At 33.3% G+C, this 26080-nt stretch overlaps 1 protein-coding gene and 1 non-coding gene across 2 annotated transcripts in view; one reads left to right on the forward strand and one right to left on the reverse strand.

The window, feature by feature from the left end:
* LOC149424423 (uncharacterized) overlaps positions 1 to 26080 on the reverse strand; it is a 148739-nt gene that overhangs the window by 51851 nt on the left and 70808 nt on the right. The window contains exon 5 of the mRNA XM_089651552.1: positions 22296 to 22493. Coding sequence (XP_089507678.1) covers positions 22296 to 22493 — 198 coding nt within the window. The remainder of the gene's footprint in view (positions 1 to 22295; positions 22494 to 26080) is intronic.
* On the forward strand, positions 25639 to 25757 carry LOC149424424 (5S ribosomal RNA). Its single transcript, XR_016302130.1, has one exon. It is a non-coding gene; the product is annotated as a 5S ribosomal RNA (ribosomal RNA).

Genomic DNA, 26080 nt, shown 5'->3' on the forward strand with positions numbered 1-26080 from the left:
TAGGCCCTGAGGAAAATTATTTTCCCCGTGGCCTCCCGTTAGAGTTCCGAGTTAATTCAAAAAATGTAGTGAAAAGTTTGTCTTCGATAAATTATTGTTCATAAACCTTTCTCTGTAGAATACAATATTACTCAATTTGTATTTGTTAGAACCACTTACTTTTAAACAAATAATAAAAAGCCGCTTTGTATAAAGCAATTCTTTACAATTCTTTTCGCTTAACCGACAACCTTTTGGAAGCTTTGTGATAAGTTCTAAGCGAAACGTAGGTAAAGGGTATTATTTATTTATTTATGCATGTTTCGATAAAACGGTTTTGCACCAATATATTACTGAGAAGATTACAAATTTGAGGTATATGTAAGCAGTGGCGGTTCATGATTTTGGAGTTTGATAGTGTTAAGTTTAAAAATCAGTTTTTTTTTTTCAAAAAGTTTCGGCTTTTTGTATGAAAACTTTCAGGAAATTTCAGTTAGGCATTTCTGCTAGTAAACATTTACATTAAACTGGTAAAATAATTATGTAAGGATATAAAAAGAAACATAAGCAATATTTTTTAAAGAATATATATAATACGACGGAAAAGAGAATAATAAAAACACTGGATTTGGATTTGAAGGAATTTTTAGAAAGACAAGGTTTATATTGATTAATTCATTCATTGTATCGTGAATAGTCGTCTTTTATTACGACTCCTGGCATAATTTATAACTGACTAATCACTAAGGCGTATCACCGGCTTCATTCCAATTCACATATCGAATCAACATACCCACCCAGTCTAGTGTTGACGTCTCTCTATTTCCACATTAAACAAATACAAAATCAACAAACAAAAAGATAGTGTACCAAGTTTAAAGTTTTAATTTATAATAAATTGAGGATCGCGCATCACACCTGTGTATTCTTATCTCACGGAGTTGCGTTTTTTACTGTTTTTACCCCAAGTACAAAACTGTCACCAAGTGTCAATCTTTTCGGAAAAAAAAACTCTGCCGTTATAAAGTAAACAAGTGTCAACTAAAGTGATTAGCATCTTATATTGAAAGCTATCATCTAAAAATCATTTTTTACGTAGATCTCGCTTATAACAACATCCAAAATGAATACTCAGTGCATCATATGTCAACGAAATATTGACACCCCATCAGACTTTGTATGCTGTTGTCTCTGTAAAAGCAATTATCATCTCGGCTGTGCGGAAATTGTGGAATCCTCCCGTCGAAGTGCAAGAAATACACAATGGAAGTGTAAAAAATGCATTCAACATCCAAAAAATAAACTGAAGCAGATGACAAAAAATGATTTTTTATTATTAAATGATGAAGAGCCATCTATCGTCAAACAAGGTAAACAGATGAGTGAATCACCAAAAACTGCACCCGTCCAGCCAAAAGGGACAGATAGTTTATCAATTACAACCACAGATGGCAATGGGCTTCTTACTTCAGGATTATTTATTAATGAACTATCAAATTTTAAAACTGATATAATGGAATTTGTTGAAAAAAAACTAGACTCATATGCCCAAAAATATGAATCGATCATCTTACAAAATCAAGAAATTATTAAATCAATACAATTTATATCGGAACAACAGGATGATTTAAAAAAGCGCATAATTGACATTGAACAATCACAGAAAACAGTCAATACTGATATGATGGAATTAAATAAGCGTAATTCTATCCTACAAAATACCATATCCCAACAAGAAGACAAAATTGACCGACTGGAGTACCTAAACCAAATATGCAATATCGATATAAGAGGTATTCCAGAATCAAACACTGAAAATCTTATTGAAACACTAAAAAAAATATCCAAAATTATTAACTATGGAGATACCGCACTACCCTTACAATCTGAAATTACGAAGATACATAGGCTAGGACCGAAACTGTCCGAGAAGAATCCCAGATCATTAATAGTGTCTTTCAATAATATTAAATCACGTGATGATTTTCTTAACAAAATTAAAGCATATAAAAAATCCACTGCGACCACCACAAATAAACTAAACACAGCGGACCTAGGACTGTCACAAGAAGCCAAACGTATTTATGTGTCCGAACACCTGACACAAAAAGGAAAATATCTACTTTCGCAAACAAAAAAAATTTCAAAAGAAAACGATTATAAACACTCCTGGACGGCTTCGGGGCGTATTCTGCTGAGAAAAACGGACACCTCCAAAATCATCACAATAAAAAATGTCCTTGATCTCGATCGACAAAAACGTCAATCACTGTGACGGTTGATAAAAGGTATTTCATTCTTTACTGTGCTACATAATAATAATAATCATTCGGCTGATATCTTTTTTTTTCGCAAGTTTTTATATGTGCCGGATCTCTAGTAACAAAGTATATACAAAAAATAATGCATCTTTACTGTCTTTAGTATTTTTATCTTGTAACAGAACGATTATTGTAATAATTGCTAATCTTGCTACTTACTATTCTTACTATATTTTATCTCCTTTGTTTGAAACTCGAGTTTTTTCAGTACCCTTTAAGGAAAAATTTGTTCATTCCGTAAATATTATTTTCCTTGCAAGTTTCTCTTTGTCTCGTATCACTCTTAACAATTTAAATACTCTAAATAATGTATTCTTACCTTCTTTTGTAGATTTCTCTTGTATGAACATAATTTTTGTAATCACTGCTAATATTGTTGTTAAACATTTTCACCATATTTTACTTCTTATCATCCAAACACATTATTTTTTAACATTATTCAAGAAAAAAATAGATCATTCTGTAAATATTTTTTTCCTAACATGTTTTTGTATGATCCATACAACTATTTTCCATTTATTAACCATTCAAATTAACATATTCGTACTTTCTTGTAACAGCATAACTATTGCAAAAATTGCTAATCTATCTTGTAATTACTCTTACCATAGTTTATTAATTTTGATAAAAACTAAAGACTCTTTAATATTCTATAAGAAAACAGTAGATCATTCCATACGTATTGTCCTTCTCACATGTTTTTATATGATTTACACCATCATCAATAATGTATTTACCCAAAATAATGTGTTCATACCTTCCTTAACAGATTCCTCTAGTTTTGACATAACTACTGTCACAAATTCTAATGTTTTACCCTATCTTTCGACATTCTCACCATATAAACAAATAATACCACTTTTATTAACACGAATATTTCTCACCAGTATTAATATTTGCGGTTGTTTCTTGACAACACTTAATACATTTACCTCAATACTATTTAAATCTTGGAAAGAAAGTTGCTGGAAATGCTCTAACTCTGTTTTAATTACATCTTTGTTCACTAACCTTGTTCTTATCTATTCATCACACTTACCCATACTCTTCATACATGCCCGTGATACAATTAGCTGGTACTAGTCAAACGAAATGATTGATATTAATCTACAAATAGAAAACCACGGTAACGTGATTTCTCCTGAAACCAATGATGCCTCAAAGTGCATAAATATTCTAAAACCCTATAAACGATTAAAAATATTCTCAACAAACATTCGAAGCATTGATAAGAACTATAATGACCTTCTTGTAACACTTGCCGATTTGAATAATATTTTTGACATAATAATTTTAACTGAATGTTGGATCAAATCAAATTACACTCACAAAAACATTACAGGATTTACAGTTTTCAATACACAAAATAATAAGACACAGTCAGATGGAGTAATTGTCTATGTAAAATCTGAGCTGGACCCGATTATCTCTGAATTAATCATTGATAATGCCAACTGCCTTAAAATAAAAACCATCCAAACCACAATTCTTGCACTATACAGGTCACCTAAACACCAAAATATTTCATCCTTCCTTAAATCCTTAGACTTGGCCTTATTTAACTGTACACCAAATGAAGAGCTAATGGTGATCGGTGACATTAACCCCTCCGACTTTTCGCGAACTTGAAGCTAAGATGTCTTTACCGAAATGTCAATTTCACGAAAACGTTGTGTTATTACCGCCTCACAATCAAAGCTCTATAAATGAAACATTACTGAACGGAGCCGAATAGTAAAAACTGTTTTAGAAAGGTTACAAAATAGGCTTTCAAATTGTTGTATCATAAATAAATATTAACATTTGTAAATATTTAAATTTAGAATGGAAACATGAAAAAATTGTAAAAATGACTCACCTGTAATGTTTTATGTAAAAACGATACTAAAATCACGGATAATGTAAAAAAAAAACACTTATTTCATCGTACAAATGTACAATAAACAATTCTGTCACTTCACTTTTTGACCATTTCATACAAAATATATTTTTAAAAAAATAATTAAACTTGCGAGGCGGGTCGGCACGTCAAACGGCTTTCTTGGCGTCGTTTTACGATTTGGCGGGTAAAATTTGCTTCCACTGAGTAGGTCTTTTTACGGGTTTCTATGGATAACTTTGAATAGAGATGTGAAGCTTCATTCAATACGAATATTCTACTTTTTGTTTTAGGGATGTCACTAGAAGAATAACGGAGTTATGACGATTTTTGTGGAAACACACGCGTTGACGTGTAAACACGCTTATTGTCCTTGACTGCTATCGTTATTTTATCGTGTATATCTGCTTACGTTGCTGACCGGTTAACATAGATTTACTTAAACCAAAAGCATCACAAACTCTCGACTATAAAAATCTCATGACTCAACACGGGCTTATTTCTTATATTAATGCTCCTATTAGAGTAACTGATACTAGTAACTCATGTATTGATCACATTTTTCTACGAACAAAAAAAAATGCAAAGGGAATTATATATCAATCAACCATAACGGACCATTTCTCAATAGCAATTGGTCTTATGCATAATAAACCCACTACCGGAACGTCACGTAGTAATATAAAAAAGAAACACATTAATCTCGAGAAACTAACTTCTAAAATTATTTTAGAAAATTGGCTCTCCACTCTAAACTCCACAGACGTAGACATTGCTTTTAATACCTTCTCTGAAACTCTCTTGCAACATATTGAGGATGTCACTGAAGAATCCCATGTGAATAATTCAAAAAATAAAAAACTGAAACCATGGATAACAGATGGCCTAATTTTTTGTATTAAAAAACGGGACAAGCTTCACAAAAACTTACTCAATAATCCAGACATTCAAGCCCAAATATTTTATAAAAAGTACAGAAATATATGTAATAATATCATTAAAACCACAAAAGAAAACTACTACAAAGAAAAACTGTCCAGAGTCGGTAATAATAACAAACAAATTTGGAATATCGTCAAAGAAATATCTAACACTGATCACCCAGTACAACCAATCAATAAATTAAACATCAACGGCCAAGACACCTCCCTAAATGACCATCCAGACACTGTGACCAATCACATAAATGAATACTTTTGCAATATCGGTAAAAATCTAGCATCAAAGATTTTAAATAAGACATCAACCGATGAAAATGCCCTTGCCGACATTATCAATCAATGTGCCAGTGAAACAGATAATATACTCACCTTAAACCCGACCAACTACGATGAAATTTCTCAAACCATTAGACAGTTAAAGCCCTCTCATTCGTGCAATCATGACAAAATTTCCTCAACTATACTAAAAACAGTTGAACCCTTTATAATCCATCCATTAGTACATATCATAAACCTCAGTCTCACTAAAGGTGAATTCCCAAACAAACTCAAACTTGCCCTAGTTCAACCAATTTTTAAGTCCGGAAATCCTACTGACATAACAAACTACGGACCAATTTCTATATTATCATCACTATCAAAAATTATTGAAAAAATAGTAAAAAAAAGACTTATCGACCATCTTACAAAATATAACATACTCTCGTCAAACCAGTATGGCTTTAGAGAAGGACTCAATACAGATTCAGCTATTTTAGAACTAACATCACATATAACACAAGCCTTAGACAAAGGTGATAAATGTCTGGCAATATTTCTGGATTTAGCTAAGGCATTTGATACAGTATCTCATCCAATCCTTCTAGCCAAGCTCAAAAAAATCGGAATAAAGAATAAGGCATTTGATTGGTTCAAATCGTACCTCACAGACAGAAAGCAATGTGTTAAGCTACCATCGCATAAACCATCCCATTCAACTAGCATTAACTTTGGTGTGCCACAGGGCAGTGTACTCGGTCCCACACTTTTTCTCATTTATATCAATGACTTATGTAAACTATCTATTATTGATGGCAATATAATCACTTTCGCCGATGACACTGCCCTAGTACTAAAAAGTAAGACATGGGAAGAAACATTTCACAGAGCGGATCTAACATTGCAAATTATTAAACAGTGGTTGGATGATAATCTACTCACCTTAAACATAACTAAAACGAAATATATAACGTTTAGTCTTAATATTCCGAGTCAGCCTTCAATCAATCATACACTAAAAATACATTCTTGTAGAGATAACTCTAGTTGTCTGTGCAATCCACTAGAACGAGTAGATTCCATTAAATATTTGGGTGTAATAATTGACAATAAACTACGACGGGAAGATCACGTAATAAATGTTACAAACCGTATACGGAAACTGGCATATATCTTCAGGTCATTATGAAATATTCTTAATAAAAATACACTAAAAACGGTATACTTTTCTTTATGCCAATCAATTATATCTTACGGTATAATAGTCTGGGGAGGATGCTCTAACACGATATTAGATCCATTAATTAAAGCTCAAAAATTGATAATGCGGACTATTTACAAAGTACACTATATTGACCCCACGAAGGACTTATTTAACGACTTCAAAGTACTCAACATAAAATCCTTATACGTCAAAAACATATCCTCCTACTATAAATTCAAACATACGAAAAAAATATATTTTTGAATCGACCCATAATACAACATATTCCAACAAATCGAATTATACTATTCCCCCAATAAAAACCTCAATGGCACAAAGACAATTTAACTTTCTTGCTCCAAAAATATTCAATAATTTAACGTTAGAAATAAAATCAATAGCCAAATACGACAGTTTCAGGAAAGCGCTCGGGGATTTTTTGATGTGTGATTGTTATAGTGTTAGTAGCCTATTCCAAGTACTCAGATAGAGGTGTATATATTGTTTATATGCGTGAGGATGCGTCATATGGGTGTATGTATACATGTGCTGTTATATGTATATAGGTATGTCTGCTGCTATATACACATGTGTGCTTGCATGCACACATATTAAAAATTATATATATAATTATGTACATTTTTACAATCTAATGCTAATTTACTTCTTTCTCCTTTCTTATTTCTATCTTCTACTTTTTATTACAATTTTTCCAAAATTTTAGCTTCATCTATAGTTACTAATTTCATATGTTTACACTAGATTTCATATTTCATACAAATTAATTACACTCAATTGGTCACCATGAAACAGGCAGCCGCCTAGTATGGTGATTCATTATATCTACTTTATGTAAATTTCATAATAATGTAACATGTATTAAATAAATAAATAAATATTGTTAGATCACTTTAATACTTAAATTTGTGTTTGTACTTAATTTATTTATTTATTCAGGCCATGGAGGCTTTTACATATATACAATGTTTAATTTAAACTAATAGTATAAGTATAATAGGCCGGGTATGTATACAGCGTGTTAAGGAACGTACTTGACTTTCTTTCCAGTGATTCCTGACGTTATTTGGAGTAAAAAATGTGAACGAACTTTTGGTCTCCGGTGACTTTTTAATATTTTTTGATTTAGCAGGGATGTCCAGGTTCATCGGTTGAGGACTGTTCAGTAGGTACCTGCCCTCCAGCTGCGTGGCATGCCAGATCGGGAGATACCCTTTGACCTTTCCAACTGGTTTTTGATATATTCATATGTCCGTCACTCCTGTGCTGATCCCTAAATTCCTACCCAACCCTCATACCTTTTACCTTCCCAGAACTTCCTCTCCTTCCTTTCCTTAAAAAATACCCTCCACACAGCATCCCCAAAGATGACATATTCCCCGGTGACATTATTTTCCTCAGGACCTCCTGTATAAGGGTTAATATATAAAATAAAATAAAAACATTAAAACAGCTAACGGTACCCTAATTCCTTGGGTCATATTTAACTGAACCATACTTCGAATAAGAACTACCAACATTATCATCATTTTCTCAGTTAGTAGAGCAGCTCCCAGGCAAGGCAAGGGTCCTGGGTGATATGACCGAATCTTTTTCTGATTTTTCTATTTAAAATACGCGTTTAAGATGGTCTTCAATAATTAAATGTTACAATTTGAGGTTTTACTCATTAAGTTATTCAACAATAAATTTATTAAAACTGTCATATAAAGCTAAATTAATTTTTTTCATTAGCACGTTAGTTTTACTATTATTGAAATTGCCGTATCATGAAAGTCGATTTCTATGAAAACAATCGTTTGATTTTCAATTATGCCATTAAACTTCATATTATGAACTAAAATTTCAACTTGTTTTCAAATAATATCGGGAGCCTGGTTCGAGCGGTTCGTTGAATTTTAATTATATTGAAAGGCACGACAAACGAAGTTTTGTTGTTGGAAGGGTGTTTTAAGATAACAAAATCCAAATATGTTGAAGGACTTTTTGATTTTCGAAAGATCCGGTGAAAAACTTTCATTAGAATTTCAAAGTAAACTTTGGTAAGCGAATAAAATAATTATTTTGCCTTATACCCTTCTACCTATCTATCTATGTATACAGTGTGTATCGGCACGAACCCGACAAACCTTAACCAGCTATTCCTTAGCACATTTTAATTAAAAATGTTATGGGCACTTTGCTGTCCGGTAACATTTTTTTTAATAAAAAATATACTATTCATATTTTCACCACATGTCACCACTGTTTTATCCTTTGTCAAAGTTTGAAAACCCACCTGGCAATATTTTATTCGAGTTTCGTTGAATAATATACGTACGTACCTACATTAGCGCGCTTTTACGATCACAACGAAATGGCATGGCACCATTCGTCTCATTTTTAGCTATTATTATTTAGTGTGTATGAAAGAGCGAACACGCTTTTTGACACACTTGCTAATAACAGCTGTTGAACACGAAAAACAATGCCAATGACAGTGACGGAGTGTGGATTTTTTTTATCATTTTTTGTTTTTAATTGAAAAAAAATGTTACCGGACAGCTAAGTGCCCATAACATTTTTTACTCCAAATGTGCTAAGGAAAAGCTGGTTAAAGTTTGTCGGGTACGTGCCGATACACCCTGTATAAAGGAGAGTGTCTGTCGCTTGCGACGGGCGAACAGGATAACCGGACGGGGTGGCTTTGATTTATTTAACTATATAAATCTACAGTTTTATTCCGAGATTGATGACATTTTTCGCATTTGCCCTTCAAAACTAGAGGAAGGTCACTGTCTAAATGAGGTTTTGAAAAACTCTACGTAAAGCCCGGGAGACGCCGGGGACAGCTAGTCTATCATAGATAGATAGTGTGATATATGGTAATAAGTTGAAAATTTAAGCGTTAGATGGCGATAGTCATAAAGCTTACTCCAGAGTTCGACAGATGTCGCGAGAGTGTAGCAATTACCTGTGGGATATTATTGACAGGCAACAAGCTTCTCGAACCAGAGAATTACCAACCCTCGGGTATTGAACAGTGTAGCTAAATCCAGATCTATTATTTATAACGTAAATAAACGCAATTATAAGTAGAACCTTTTACTTTTTAACAAAGATTTCCCAACCCTTAAATCTGCAAAGTAAGACAGATAGTATGTATCTATCTTACATCCATCTATTTATATAAAGAAAAGCCTGTGGTATGCAGGCGAGCGGGCGGTGAGGCTATGATTTTTAAACAAATCTACAGTTTTATTCCGAGAATGATGAAATTCTCACATTTGACCATCGTAACAAGAGGAAGGTCACTGTCTGCATAAGATTTCGAAAAACTCTGCCTAAAGTCCAGGTAACTTTAGCTGTTAAAATAATCATTATTGTAAACATTTGTTTTATTGTAAGTGTAGTGTAACATTGGTAGCACTTATGATGAAGAAAGATTGGCATGAAAACATTAAAATTTATCATTAAATTAATCTTAAGCAAATTAAGTCAACCCTTTCTTTGTACACTCTTTTTTTCTCTGCACTTCATGTCAGAAGAATCCCACATCAAAATTAAGAAATAATTTCAAAATAATTTTTACGGCCAAAAGTAGTACCGTGATTTATTTTTGAGGTTTTAAACCGTGTTGCGCTTTATCCAACGTTTTGGGAGGCATTTGAATGTCCATCATCAGGACAGATAAGGAATCTTATTGAAAACTTTAGCTTCTCAAATAATAGGCAGCCTTTAGGCTTTTACAAACATCAAATAAATTGATAAACGAAGAAATGTTAATTTTTTCAATGCTGCAAGTTTTTATCGGGGTACATCATCGTTATAATAATATTATATTAAAGTAAGCTATGGTCGATGGGGAATACATTTTTAATATACCCAATGATATCCGTGAAGATCCTAATATTTTTTTACCAAAAGGAAACAATTAACCCTCCCAACAATATTTCCGACCGTATAATTTGATACAATCTATATATTTTATATATTCTACGATACCATAGATAGGAGCAAATATCAAAAGACAATCCATTAAGATTGAAGGGAATCAGTAGGAACTTATCCTTATAGGATTCAGAATAAACCTGCCGACACCAAAAGTGGCACGTTCGGATTATGGTTATTAGATTTCCACAGAAGGAAGAAGGATGACAACCCAATCTTCGAACACATTGATGCACTTTAACAAATTATTTGATTCAGTACTTCCTAATCTCGGGAGCGTTAATAATTTGAAAGGTTTGCTATTAGAAGAGCTTTTTTACAAATCGCAAAAATCGAACAGACAGCAGATTGTACTAGTTATAATTATTTATGATCATAAATATTTTCTGCATAATTTAAAAAAAAATTAAATACATACTGGTTATTACATCTCATATGAGAGTTTTTACGCTAGATATTAAATTTACAAAAAAAACTGATATCTAGTATTTCTAATATACGTGTTAGTTGTTATATCTTGTGTTATACATTTATGAATGTAAAGGAGTATTGTTTTAGAATAGAGTAGTTCAATTGACATTATGTTAAGATTGTTGAAGATTTCGTCAGTGCTAATTCTTACAGGGACATCCAGAATATGTTTCATTTTGACTTTTTGGGTTTCAATTAGTGATTTAAGGATATTATCATTTGCACTCCCTCATGGTTGAATGGTGTGTAGCGCCCATAAGTCCGTTGACATAAGTTGTTGAACAAATTGTGATCATCAGAAGAGGACAACTATCAGCTTATTACAATTTGATGGAAAGCTAAAACGCAATTAGAATCGGCGTTTAACGGGAACCTTTGAAATAAATATAAAAAAAATTAAAAAGTGGCGCTGAGTGGCCGTTTGATAACATTGTCACACGTGAATTTCTGCGAAACAACCGGGCCTTAATGTTGTACAATTATACTTTTACCAACATTTCAAATATAATCTACTACATTTTTGTTATTATTTTTTTTATATTAGCTCCACACAGGAGGCCCTGAAGAAAATAATTTCCCTCAGGGCCTATGTCATCTTTGGGGATGCTGTGTGGAGGGTCTTTTTGTGGAGAGGAAGGAGTGAACATGGTTCTTGAAGAGTCCCATGTTGTAGGAGGGAGGAAACACAGAGGCCGGCAGCTCGTTAAACAGCCGAGCTGTTGAACTTAAGAACGAATCGTAGAAGCGACCCATTCTCATGTGACAAATGTCAACCGTGTACAAATGTTGGGCGCGTGTTTGGCGTGTATCCCGACTACGCACCGGTGCCGAAAGGATCATTGACGCTAGTTCCTCAGAGCATCTTCCATTGTAATACCGATAGAACAAGGACAGCATACCTACCTGACGCCTGTGCTCTAAAGATTGCAGTTCGTTTGTTAAGATTGGGGAATCTATCAAACGGACCGCCCGTTTCTGCACCGAGTCAAGGGTTTTTTTCAGGTATTTTGGGGCTCCGGACCAAAGATGGCTGCCAAATTCGACAGTAGGGCGCACTTGCGATTTGTACAGGGTCAGCAGTTGTGTACTATTAAAGTATCTGCGGGCCCTGTACAGTACGCCCAGCTTCTGAGAGGCCAACTACAATTAGATTATTTTTATGGCCATACCTTGAAAATAATATACTTTTGTTTTATTTTCAAAGATTTCTCTAGATATAAATTTGGAAATTTTCGTCACTGGCCGATTCAAACAACCTTTGAACATCACATTTTACATTAAATAAGAAAAGTTTAACAGATTATCCTAGTAATATACTAGAAAATTAACACGTTTAAAATACCTTAAAAATTCATCGTAATTCGTTGTAGGGTTGGAGGTTAACACTTCAGATCCGTTAGATATTATAATACATTAAGTTATAGTTTCATAATATTGTATTATTTTAACCACTAATGTCTCATATCGATGCATATATTATAACAACCAACTGAAGTCGTAAATAATGTTGTACAAAGGGATGCTTTTTAAGGGAATTTTTTAATAAACAAAGTTTAAAAACATAATGATTCGAGCATTTAGCGCCGTTAACGGCCCGATATTATAAAAACATTAATAGTACCTATTAAATTTCGAGTTATAGTTTAGTATTCATAAACTCTGAATAACCTTTAAAAGAGAAAATGTAGGAAATATCTTTTCTGGTATCTCTTTTCATTCGGGGCGTTTATTTTTTCATTAAAAAACGCGACGGGTAATTTTATTGCAGGAGAGTGAAAAAGCGGAGACGGCTAAAGCGCGGTTTACAAGTGTCATTATGAGAGAAGAAAGGGAGTTGTTAGGAAAATTACTGGGAGGTAAGAACAATGAGAGAACCCTCTTAACCTGAATAATTAAAGAAGAGTCCACTGCTTTCCCCCTCTTTTTTCATTTCCCTCATTTGCCATCCTTTCTCTTTTTTGAGGAAAAAATCTTAATTTTTTTTCTCGGAAATACGAGCGTTTTTTTTTCAGATAGCCCCGAGCGAGATTAAATTTTAAATTATATTTTTAAAAAAATTCTCATGTTTTACAGCTACAATCCATTATTCCAGGATGCGAGGAGCATTTTCTTTTTCTTTAATTATGACCCTGAGATGAAAATATGATTTCTTTATGAGTATAATTAAAATTATTCCTCTCCGTTACACATTTTAAATGGCGCCGAGAAAATTATATTTTCTTAACGTATTCAACACATTTCTCGGAATTTATTATACAGAACAAAAGCGAAGATTCGAAATATTAGACGAGCCAATCAGGGAAAGGGGAACATACAAATGCGCGGAGCGCGGGAGGCGGCGTGACTGTCCCACTTTCGGTGATTTGTCAATAAATTTATTTTATTTGTTATTTATTAACTGATAGTAAAGGCAACTCGCGTTGTAATATCACCATTTGGTCCTCGACAATCTGCTTCGAATTACTAGTTCCTTTTCACAATGATGCGCATATTGCTGGCTGCGTAAAATCTTAACCACAAAATTTAATATTTTGTTACACTATATAGTTAGACACTTTTACAAATGTGTTTTAATTTACCCACCTTACTCGATTTCAGCGTCGCTACGCGTATAAAAGTCCCACAATTCGCTGCAAACCTTTGCCTTACTTAAACGAACTAAAGGTAGACTGGGGACGATTGAAACGCGTCATGAAAACTACGATACGCAACGTACGAGTGTGATGCAACACACTACTACGTTATACAGTTTGGGACCTGTCCCAATGTCATCAGTAGCCTTCGAGCGACACAGTCATGCATAGGAAACCTTATTGAATATTGCGCTCAGAAGTAAGTATTTACGATATTTTAGTTAATTTAAACTTCTTTTAATCATGTAGCTTGACCATTTTTTTATTGTATTCTCTTATTATTCCATATACGAATATTTCTATCATGTCGTTGCGTGATTTTAGTGTCTATGTAAAGTATAATTTTTAGATTGCAGTATAAAATGACGCGTAGGTACGTTTGATTGCAACGTTTCAATTATTAGCAATGTTGTTAGAAAATATCAGTCATAACCAAAGTATATTTAATACCCAAAAGTGTGTGAAAATCATATTGCTCCTTACATGAATGAAGGGGTAGTGATTAATTAAATTCGAATGCCGGGATGTAAACGCCGCAACTATTATGTAACAACATTGAAACTGGCTGTATCTAGAGTGCTGAATGACAGCTGGTTGCTCTCCAAGACTTCATTAACTTTCATACCTTGGACCACTCTGGAGACAGAGAGTCTTTGAGAAGCCCATCAGAGAAAATGGCGCGTCAAAGTTGGTAGGCCCTTCATCCTGGATACACATTTTAAATTGACGTTAGTGACTTAAGAGTAAAGCGGCACTCAAAATAAATGGGCCTCCGACTATGTAAGGTGCCGAAGAATGACAGATCTCCCGGCCAAGGGGAATCACTAAATATCAGGGAACAATGAAAAATATTGTCCCTGAATATTAAGGGAACATCTCAATCAAAAGTGATCACAATACGAAATAAGAAGAACTGATAGTAAATATTCATGTTATGTTGAATGTATACGAAAATAATTAATATTACTTCAATAATTTATATGTTTCAATCGACCACGCTATAGGGTCAATTGAACCACACTTCCCGATCTACCTTATGTGATTATTATAGCTTACCTGTACGAGTTATAGCCACCCAACAAATTTTATTTAGGAACTGGATACATAATAATTGAACTTGTGTAAACATCTTACCTGTAACTGCAAAATATACTCCACTACACGATGTTATAGTAAAACTGTTTCAACTACCCCTAATCTACCCTACTTTTCTGCGTATTGTCTGGTTATTTCAATGTTCGCTCTTCTGTAGTCAATGCACGACCGATATTAAAGTATTTTCAAAGCATTGTCGAACCTTCCTGGTGCCAAAAATATGGTCACGTGGTTTGCCTCCAGCTCGTCGGAATGAAACCCAGATTTCATGTTAGGGCAAGTCTATGTAGACGAGTTTGTATAGGAAGACGTATGAATTTAAATGAAGAAAAGAGGACGTAGCATGAAAAGATTGTATAGCGCTCCATCGTACCTGAATTGTACAGAATAATTATTGCGTACTTACATCTCTGTAACATTTTGTATTTTTTAATTAAAATGGTTTGTTGATATTATCTTTTTAAATATTATTTTTTTAAGAATGATAGGTTAAGAATAACCTAACCATATTTGAAAATTTCTTACTACCATCACAGTAAGTAGAAAATGTCGCTTGTGTTGTGATGGAGGACTTGAAGAGGAACTGAACTCATGACGGTACGCCTGAAAGTACTCGAAATTAAAAAATCAACAATACTGATAATAAACTTCGCATAAAATGAGAAAAATATACAAAACATCAAATATGAAAACATTTAGAATATCTGATGAGTTTTTATAAATTATATTTCAATCTGAACTAAGTACAAAACTTTCCTTAGTAAAATTATATATGATAGATAATTTTCCAAAGAGTAAGTTTTAACGCAAATTTCGTTAATCTACCGCTGTATCCATATTGTAAATCCCCAACTCAACGACATCAATCAACCGCTTAACGCTTCCACTTCCCACTTCGCCGGGTTCTTAATCTGTTATAATGTTAAACATTTTTCATATCTTATCTATTATTCATTACATACCACCTAAAGCTTTTTTATTCTACAAAATTCTCTTCAAATGTGGAAGCAGTGTCGGATCGTAAATCTTTCTATTGACAAGACAAAAATATTCAATGTTCTTTAAAATCTAAAAGTTTCCCGACGCTAATTTTGGAAAATATTGTTTTAAAGTTTGACAAGTAGCAGGAAATTGTAAATTTATGTTTTGGGACTAGGGTTGCCAACCGTTCTGGATTGGCCGGGATCGTCCAGAATTCTATATGAACGTCAAAATGTCCCAGAATTGATGTGGATGGGTTATGTAATGAATATGTACAACTCCAATTGGTGTTCCAGGCCAAGCGGGTGATAAAATGTCAGAATGGTAATACGACAATGAAAAATCTCTCCAGCCATATAAAATTAGTTAATTCAATTTTTGCCAGTAATATCTACACAGAAAGAGTATTTAGGCATACGAATAGTGTATAGGCAAGGGTGAGTAATTATTATTCTAATATTTCATTAAAAGATGTAATAATCTTTAACTAATTTTAAACATAAAACAAATTGAAGTGCCCTATTTCGCCGTCCCGATTTGCTGTGTGCCTCTCAGTTAGCGATTCTTATGGATTCCTGGCAAAGGAAAAAGCAAAAAAGTGAGGCACTTAACACCAAATTAGGCGAAGAAAACTCTTTTTAACTAGCAACGAAATAATTACTGCTTTGTAATATAATTTTTAACCTAAATTGTCAAGAATTTCAAATTTTCAACTTGAAAAAAATTTATAAAAAGATCGGTGAAACTTGGACAAAACTGGGTAGTAAATACGAAATATATTTCCATCTTGGAAGCTTCCAGAACCTGTAGGTCTATATTAAATACTTATTTGTGTGTCAGTCCGCCCCTGTGTGGAAATTATCGTTTCCTCTCTTACACGAGTATTTTTTGCTTCGCTTTGATAGTTACTTCTTCGAAAGCTCATTCTGCCTTCAGTGTTATCTTTCTCCTTCATTTCTCATTTTTCCATGTTTGGCAGTTTACTCAATAAAATGTATTTTTTGTGCTTTTGTTGAAAATTATGACCCCTGTGGCAGATACTTGGTTCTGGGCACCAGGGCCGGCCCTGAGCCAAAAGGCGCCTGTCGCGAAGAAAATTTAGGCGCCCCTTGTCAAAATCAGTAGACGCCTAAGCCCTAGGTAGTGGGAAGTGGGTAGTGGGCAGTGGGTACACTGGAGGTTATCCACCGCTTACCCGCCCTGGTATAAGTAACAAATGGTTACTCCTTCAGGGCTCTCACAAGGACTCTAATTTTTGTTTTTGGTTAAACGACTCTACATTTATTATAAAGATAATCTAGACCTCCAATGTCCCTGCATAGTGGTTAAGCTGCAGTATGCCTACAATATACATAAAAAACACAATTAAGAGTATTAAAATATGTACAGGTATAGTTCAAATAAAACAAGCCTAAAAATAATAAAGGACGAAATAGCTGCTTAAAGACTAGGCCATCTGTAGAGAAAAAAAAAAGAATTAAAATGAAAAAGAAAACAAATTACATACATTCATGTATATATTGTAGGAATATACATTTAAACATATATATGGGTAGTGGGTAGTGGGTAGTGGGTAGTGGGTAGTGGGTAGTGGGTAGTGGGTAGTGGGTAGTGGGTAGTGGGTAGTGGGTAGTGGGTAGTGGGTAGTGGGTAGTGGGTAGTGGGTAGTGGGTAGTGGGTAGTGGGTAGTGGGTAGTGGGTAGGTGATCACTGTAATCAACAACATTAGGATGATTTGTATTTTTGTGTAGCGCCGTTTACATGAAAAATAATCTCAAGGGTGATGCTTTAGGACTGTTATGTGTTAGGTATTTTCAGCGATTTGGCAACTCAGCGCCAGGAGCGGATTGCTCCAATTACGCATATGGTCGGCCCTGCTGGGCACAGAGGTCGCGGTTTAAACTTGACGGTGCAAACATTTCGTTAAAATTACGCTATCATCAGAAATTATTCTTAAATTGAAGCATATTTGCTCTTAACTCTAGAGTGGTGTTATTCTGCGTAAAGCCCAAAGGAGTTATGTTCAGTAACCAAATAATTCCCAATCTTCCTCTTTCCCAACTCATCTCTCTCTCCTTTGCTTCCGTTCGCTTTTTATAATACTTTAATTAGTCAATAATTTAAGATATCATTTCAAAATTATCGCAAAAGAATTAAAATAACATCACTTTTCGATTGTTTAATTGGTGTTCCTGGCAGTTGGACTTTAGTTTACAAATTTGTTGGCAGCAAATTAAATATTTAATTGTTTGAATGGATGTCAGCTCGTATTTCAACCCATACCTACCTGAAATAAAATTGTTTCAGAATTACTATTTCACCTGACCCTTGAAGTACATATACCCGTTGAAAACCTTATAATGAATAAATAAGACATACTTAACCTATCTGGAAAAGTGGAAATATAAATGAACAGGGTCGGAGAGGTGACTTAGGCGGAAGGGGTGTAACAGGGTGTGTGGTGTGGGTGGTACAGGGTGGGACGGGTGGAACCACGAAACGGATACGATAAACGACTCGGGAATGTACTCGTATGTAGGTCGACTATTTGGAATTGTGCTTCACGGTTGTTTATTGCTCCGAAGCGCACTCATATTATATTATGTGTATTCCTCGTTCCTTTCATATAATTATGTGCATGTCACGTTCCGGTTTGAAAGCTTCATTCATCTAATTTCTTCGAGTTCATAGGAGGGTATCTCACCATGTGAAAGGAATGAATTCAAAGCAATCAAACCTTAATTTCATCTAAGTAATAACACAGAAAAGAAATTTTTCTCAAGATTAATAAATTATTTTGTAAATACTAATTAAAATCAAAATTGTAGTAGAACGGCAAAAAAAATATATCTAAAATAGTGTATGGATATTATCATTATATTATTACAAATTATTATATTATTATAAGTATATAGTTATTAAGTATATTATTATTATATTTTTAAAAATTGGAAATTATTTTTTTATGGAAAAAAAACTTTTTCCTTAACCAGTAATCTTCGGGGTGTTGATTATTCAATTCTTTACAAAAAATAACAATCCGTGAACTATTTACAACCTAAAGATGCTAAAATTGATTTTAGCTTAGATTTCTTTTAAGAACTTATTATTTTGAAAATATTATTCTAAATCCAAAATAAAAAGTTTTATTTTACGTGAGAAATATAAAGAAACACTTCACTGAAGACACATTTGATTACTTAATTATTCGTAATCAAGGGTTTTTTAATACTAAAGTTATATTCTGTTTAAAGAGGGCACGCAATGTTCAAGTAATGCAAAACATGTTTCCAAAAACAGAGCTATTCAGAGAGCCAAAAAATTATACCGACTGTAACATGTACATACTTGCTACAAACATTTGAAAAAATTAAATCACTAAGGGGAACGGTTTGCGCGGCCTTTTTCATACAAAACTTAAATATGGATTTAATGCCAAAATACTCAACCAAACAGAAAAATATATTTTTAATTAAAATTTATAGCAAATATCTAGTTCTGATATGTGATATTGTATTTATAGCAAATATCTAGTTCTGAAATGTGCTACTGTATTTATAGCAAATATCTAGTTCCAATATGTGCTACTGTATTTATAGCAAATATCTAGTTCTGATATGTGCTACTGTATTTGTAGCAAATATCTGGTTCAAATATGTGCTACTTTATTTGTAGCAAATATCTGGTTCAAATATGTGCTACTGTATTTATAGCAAATATCTAGTTCTGATATGTGCTACGGTATTCATAGCAAATATCTAGTTCTGATATGTGCTATTGTATTCAAAGCAAATATCTAGTTCTGATATGTGCTATTGTATTTATAGCAAATATCTAGTTCTGAAATGTGCTACTGTATTTATAGCAAATATCTAGTTCCAATATGTGCTACTGTATTTATAGCAAATATCTAGTTCTGATATGTGCTACTGTATTTGTAGCAAATATCTGGTTCAAATATGTGCTACTTTATTTGTAGCAAATATCTGGTTCAAATATGTGCTACTGTATTTATAGCAAATATCTAGTTCTGATATGTGCTACGGTATTCATAGCAAATATCTAGTTCTGATATGTGCTATTGTATTCAAAGCAAATATCTAGTTCTGATATGTGCTATTGTATTTATAGCAAATATCTAGTTCTGAAATGTGCTACTGTATTTATAGCAAATATCTAGTTCTGATATGTGCTACTATATATTCATAGCAAATATCTAGTTCTGATATGTGCTACTGTATTTGTAGCAAATATCTGGTTCAAATATGTGCTACTTTATTTGTAGCAAATATCTGGTTCAAATATGTGCTACTGTATTTATAGCAAATATCTAGTTCTGATATGTGCTACGGTATTCATAGCAAATATCTAGTTCTGATATGTGCTATTGTATTCATAGCAAATATCTAGTTCTGATATGTGCTATTGTATTTATAGCAAATATCTAGTTCTGATATGTGATATTGTATTTATAGCAAATATCTAGTTCTGAAATGTGCTACTGTATTTATAGCAAATATCTAGTTCCAATATGTGCTACTGTATTTATAGCAAATATCTAGTTCTGATATGTGCTACTGTATTTGTAGCAAATATCTGGTTCAAATATGTGCTACTTTATTTGTAGCAAATATCTGGTTCAAATATGTGCTACTGTATTTATAGCAAATATCTAGTTCTGATATGTGCTACGGTATTCATAGCAAATATCTAGTTCTGATATGTGCTATTGTATTCATAGCAAATATCTAGTTCTGATATGTGCTATTGTATTTATAGCAAATATCTAGTTCTGAAATGTGCTACTGTATTTATAGCAAATATCTAGTTCTGATATGTGCTACTATATATTCATAGCAAATATCTAGTTCTGATATGTGCTACTGTATTTGTAGCAAATATCTGGTTCAAATATGTGCTACTTTATTTGTAGCAAATATCTGGTTCAAATATGTGCTACTGTATTTATAGCAAATATCTAGTTCTGATATGTGCTACGGTATTCATAGCAAATATCTAGTTCTGATATGTGCTATTGTATTCATAGCAAATATCTAGTTCTGATATGTGCTATTGTATTTATAGCAAATATCTAGTTCTGAAATGTGCTACTGTATTTATAGCAAATATCTAGTTCTGAAATGTGCTACTGTATTTATAGCAAATATCTAGTTCTGATATGTGCTATTGTATTTTTTACTTAAATTTGTGTTACAATGTGATTTACATTGTAATTTGTATTTAAAATTTACAACTATTAAAATGCTCTTTTTATAATTTTTTATTTTACTTTTCATTATATTTAATAATTGTCATTAACTCCTAAATTTTTATGAGTTTATTTATTACACTTTTATACGTGGTGGAATTATATAGTATTAAAATAGAAAATAAAACATTTTTAACTTATTTCCATAGATAATATAACTAGATATGACATATGAACCTTAAAGAACCATTGTAATTTAATAACCCAAACATATGTACCTACCTTGACATTGTGTACCTAATTTTGTATAAATTCTGTAACAAAGGAATTTCAATTGCCAGCCTGAAGATGTCCATAATAGGACGAAACCGGTACTGGTAAAATAAACAAGTGGAAATAAGTTAAAAAATGTTTTATTTTCTATTTTAATCCTAAATTTTTGCCAAAGTTGCCTCTAGAATTATTATCAATGTTTTTAATGAATTTAAAAATTTAACAATTTAAAACACAAATAACAAAGTAACACATATACGCACTAGATATTTGCTATCCCTTTTGTTTTAAAAACATTATAGACCGGTCAGTGGCTGAGCTGGCATCTCGTTTGGGTCCCACCCAAAATCATAGTGCGTTCAATTCCTGGGCTGGCTACGTCCTCCATCACAATACGAGCAACATTTTCCGCTTAATGTGGTGGTAGTAGGAGATTTTAAAATTTTGTCAGATTTTTCGTAACCCGTGAATGTTTGTCTTTCTTTTACTCAGCTTAGTTGAAACTAGGCCTTAAATTCATATATAAGTTTTGTATGAAAAGGGCCGCTCAGCCGTTTCTCTTAAAATTGATGAATAATATTTAAAATGAACAATTTGAATATGTCGTTTAGCAATTGACTAATATTTCCCGAAAATAGTGTCTTCAAGTAAATATGCGTATGGAATTAGAAAAAAAAAATGGGCCAACATAATATAAGGAAAAAAAAGGGCCAACGTGGCATAAGTAAAAAAAAAGAAAGGGCCAACATTGCATGGGTAAAAAAAGAGGGCCAACGTGGCATAAGTAAAAAAAAGAAAGGGCCAACATTGCATAGGTAAAAAAAGAGGGCCAACGGCACGCGGTGTTCCCAAGCGGTCACCCATCCATGTCTAAAGAAGAAATATTATGACGTAATTTTAAAGTATAAACACATCGTCCCATGCGTCGGTAGCACTCGACATAAACGAAATGATGCAAGACCCTGCGCAGAAAATTAAGTTTGCTACAGTACCTAAGGTAACGGTCTGGAGCGCAGTTCAGTGTGGAACTTTTCTACGCAGAGTTTTGCAGCATTCGGTTTATGTCGATTGCTTACCGACCTGTATGACGGGCTAAGACCTACCTTTATAATGCAGTAGCACCCCCCTCTTAGGGAACATCTTCTTGGATTTGGTTTTGACAAGGATGTCCAGGGTCTCTCCCTCGGAGATCAGCACCAGCGGCGTATCTACCTGCTCGCACGTGGATAGGATCAGCCTGCCCGAGGAACCGTCCTGAATGCTGAGGCGGTCAAGGCAGTCGTCCTCGTAGGGGCCTATACCTGAAAAAGAATCATTTAAATATATCTCAATTATGTAAATTGTTAAATAATATCTAGTAATACCCATTGACATATATATCATCTAAGGTAATACAAACAAGGTGTCAACTAAAAACCGAGGGGAGGAATTTACAAAAGACGCCGCATCTCATGGCTTCGAAACCGACTACCAATATCTAATACGTTTCATGTACTTTAGGATCGCTTCAGTATTTGTTATTTGTTAAGAACAATATTGTGACAATATTTTGTTCACTCTAGTATTATTAGCCGGAGTTCAGAGAAGAATCTATACTTAAAATGCTGAAGAATAATGTATCCACATATATGTCACTGTAACTCGCACATACTTATCAACTGTTTTCCATATTTTTACATCTGCTTACCTCAATACATACTCACTTTGATGCTATAGGTATATAATTTTAATAACTTCTTTATATATTTTTTCTTCTTTAAATTCTTTACCTTTTACTATGTCTCATATTCTATACTGCTTTTTTTCTTTTTAAATATTCTATTATATTTTTCAATCTTTTGGTATATTCTTTCAAATTATTTTAATGTATTTCACATAAACACTATCTCGCACATATAAGATATTAACAGAATTTTTTCTCTTATTCGTACATTGATTTCGTAAACTGAATTTATATTTATTTTTATATAGTATACTACATATATTATCTCAAACTATATACTCCTTATTTTCTTCAAAATTATATACTCTTTATACTTATTTTAATTTTTTTTATATTTCATACTTGATTTCTTATTTTTTTGTGCTGTATATTTAATCAAGCACCACAACACGGGCATGTGCCTAGCTTGGTGGTTTTAACATACCTAAAAACTGTAGAAACCAATAAAAACACTGAATAAAGAAAAAAAATATATATTGAGTTGGCTGGTCCAAATGAGGAAAACTTCAAATTGTAGTATTCAATTATTAAAGACCATATTAGCGATTCTTAAAGCGAAATTCTGAAACAGAAAAAGATACTATCGCATCTAGGACTTAACCTAAGATCCTCAGGCGAGGGTGTCTTTTTTGTTTTTTTTTTCTTGTATTGTCTTCAATAATTAAATTATTTTTTTATTATTGTTTCGCAATGTTCCATTGTAATATACTTTCTGTATATTCAGAATTAAAACCTTACTCCAAATAGAGTTTGCTTGTTTCGTGGCCAGATCTGAATAAACAGGTACTTCCCAACCTTCTCTTCCCCACCTCCTTCCCCTCCCCATTATCTCCGGCCTCGCTCCAAACAGTTGGGAGCAACAAAGCGTAGTTCCGCAGTGTTGGTGTTCTGGGCTGCTGAGAGGGCACTGATGATGATAGCCAACCCATAATAAAGTATCTAGCAGAAGAAGAAATTTTCTTTTTCAAGAAATGTGGGGTAGAGTTTTCAGGGGTTTTCGACCCCTTTATTCAAAATTTAAGTATTCGGGAAAGTTTGATTTTGAAACTCGGGTAAGCCTTCACCTCCGGAGAAACATTGTGATAAATGGTTAATTCGGTTAGGTAAGGTTCTCTTTCTGCAGTGTTATTTTTCCATTGTTTTGTTTTACAGCTGTTATGTTTTATCATTGTTCTGTTTAACCATGTTCATGTTGATGGTATTTTTTTATCGTGTTCTGTCATCCGGTATCCAAAACAACATTCGCCCGATAATTATAACAGCAGAATGCATTTCGAAAATTATTTTTCAGGGTGAGTGCAAGGGAACCTTTTTTATTGAATCACGTTGTTATGGAAATTGGATGACAACGCTGTCGACAGGTAATTGATCTGATTGGAATCAGATTCCCTTTGGGAGCTTAGGTTCGAATACTACCGACTACGTCAGTTTGTTGTGACTCCGGGTTTGACTCACAGCTCTTTAAAAAAAACACTGGGTCAATTTTTTTAAATTCTGTGTCTTGACTTTGAGGTTGTAATAGTATTTATTATAGTCTCAATCACTGCATTATCGCAATGTGCCATCTATGGATAACCTTGTAACACAGTTGATTGTGGTGACGTCCGTGGCCTGGAGAAAATTGACACGCCGAAAAATTTTACATAATTTATTCCAAAACCGTCAGAGGAGCTGCATACATCAAATGAAAAGTGTTTTCTAAAACAGTATTTAGCGCGAGCGATTCTGGACTTATTCTTCATACAGTTCCTTTGTACATAAGGGTTAAAATCGCGTCAAAAAATTTCATCGATTTTTTGTATGTGTATTTTGTATCTAGTACCATCTACGAGTAACCTCTTAAACATCAAATATCTTACAACTTTCCAACATAAATTTTCGGTGTAATAATTATGATAGATCCTTTAGTGTTTTTCACCCAGCTGCCAGACAATAAGTAGAATTTTGCCACCATTTAACCCAATTTTTAGCATTGAGTTATATAATGAATCACATCTATGATTTTTAAATATGATGATTAATAAATTAGGTGAGAGCGTAAAGTATAGTGATGAAAAATTGTTGATGAAAGGACACATCAATGTTTAGAAATTCTATAGGTAAGAAGCTATTTGGTATTTGAACTGAAAACCTCAAACTCTTAAGGTAAGGACACACTGGGCCCATGTATGCACCCTTTTACATACTACGTTCCCAGACCATCATACATTCTTGTTCTATGCTCGCAACGTAAATTCGAATCGTGGCATCGCGATATTCAATTTATTTTATGTTATAAATCGCTTCGTACTATTCGTTTTACTAAATCTATTATTTGTTAAAAACGAGCAAAAATGTCAGTAAACGCCAAAACCAAAACAAACAAAACCTTAACCGTTAAATGAACTCGTTGGAACGTAGGAAGGCTTGCATCAATACCAACTTCCTTTCACTGAACAGCTTAGTTCAGCGTTGCGTGGGGAGCGTTGGATTGCGTTGCGTGTGACAAGTGTGTTTCCAAAGCATAGAAAATGTATGGATCGTAAGTCGTCCAGATATCATGAACTCAAGAATAACATCATATGGATGTGTGTCTACCTTTATCAATCTGTTGAGTTTATTACCTACGGTCGCATCGTTGTGAGCAAAATCTTTCCAATCAAAATTAAAAAGATATAAATATGTTGAACAAACTACTTTCATCTTTTTCCTAGATCTTATTCAATATTAAACTCTCGGTGCTTGCCAACGACCATACCATGTTGAACACACCGGTTCTCGTCCGATCACCGAAGTTAAGCAACATTGGGCGCGTTCAGTACTTGGATGGGTGACCGCTTGGGAACACCGCGTGCCGTTGGCCCTCTTTTGTTACTTTTTATATTTTTTTAAAAATGATTAAACTGAATATATATCCAAATGGGTGAAATTGAATTGTAATTCGAAGCTAAGAAATCGATTGACATTGACACTATTATTTTATTTATTATATTTCAAAGAAATAATACAATCTACATAACGCACTATTTTATTTATGAATAACATGTATTTTGCAGTCGATAAATTTGGTTACACATTTTTTTAATTTTGTGATCTGCACTGAACACAGCGGGGAAAGGAAAATATTATTTTTCATAAAAAACGATTCAACAAAAAAATACAAATCGTCTATTGATTACAGCAATA

Source organism: Hesperophylax consimilis, chromosome 4, assembly GCF_061612785.1.
Source record: "Hesperophylax consimilis isolate HC1 chromosome 4, BYU_Hcon_1.0, whole genome shotgun sequence".
NCBI classification, from domain to species: domain Eukaryota; kingdom Metazoa; phylum Arthropoda; class Insecta; order Trichoptera; family Limnephilidae; genus Hesperophylax; species Hesperophylax consimilis.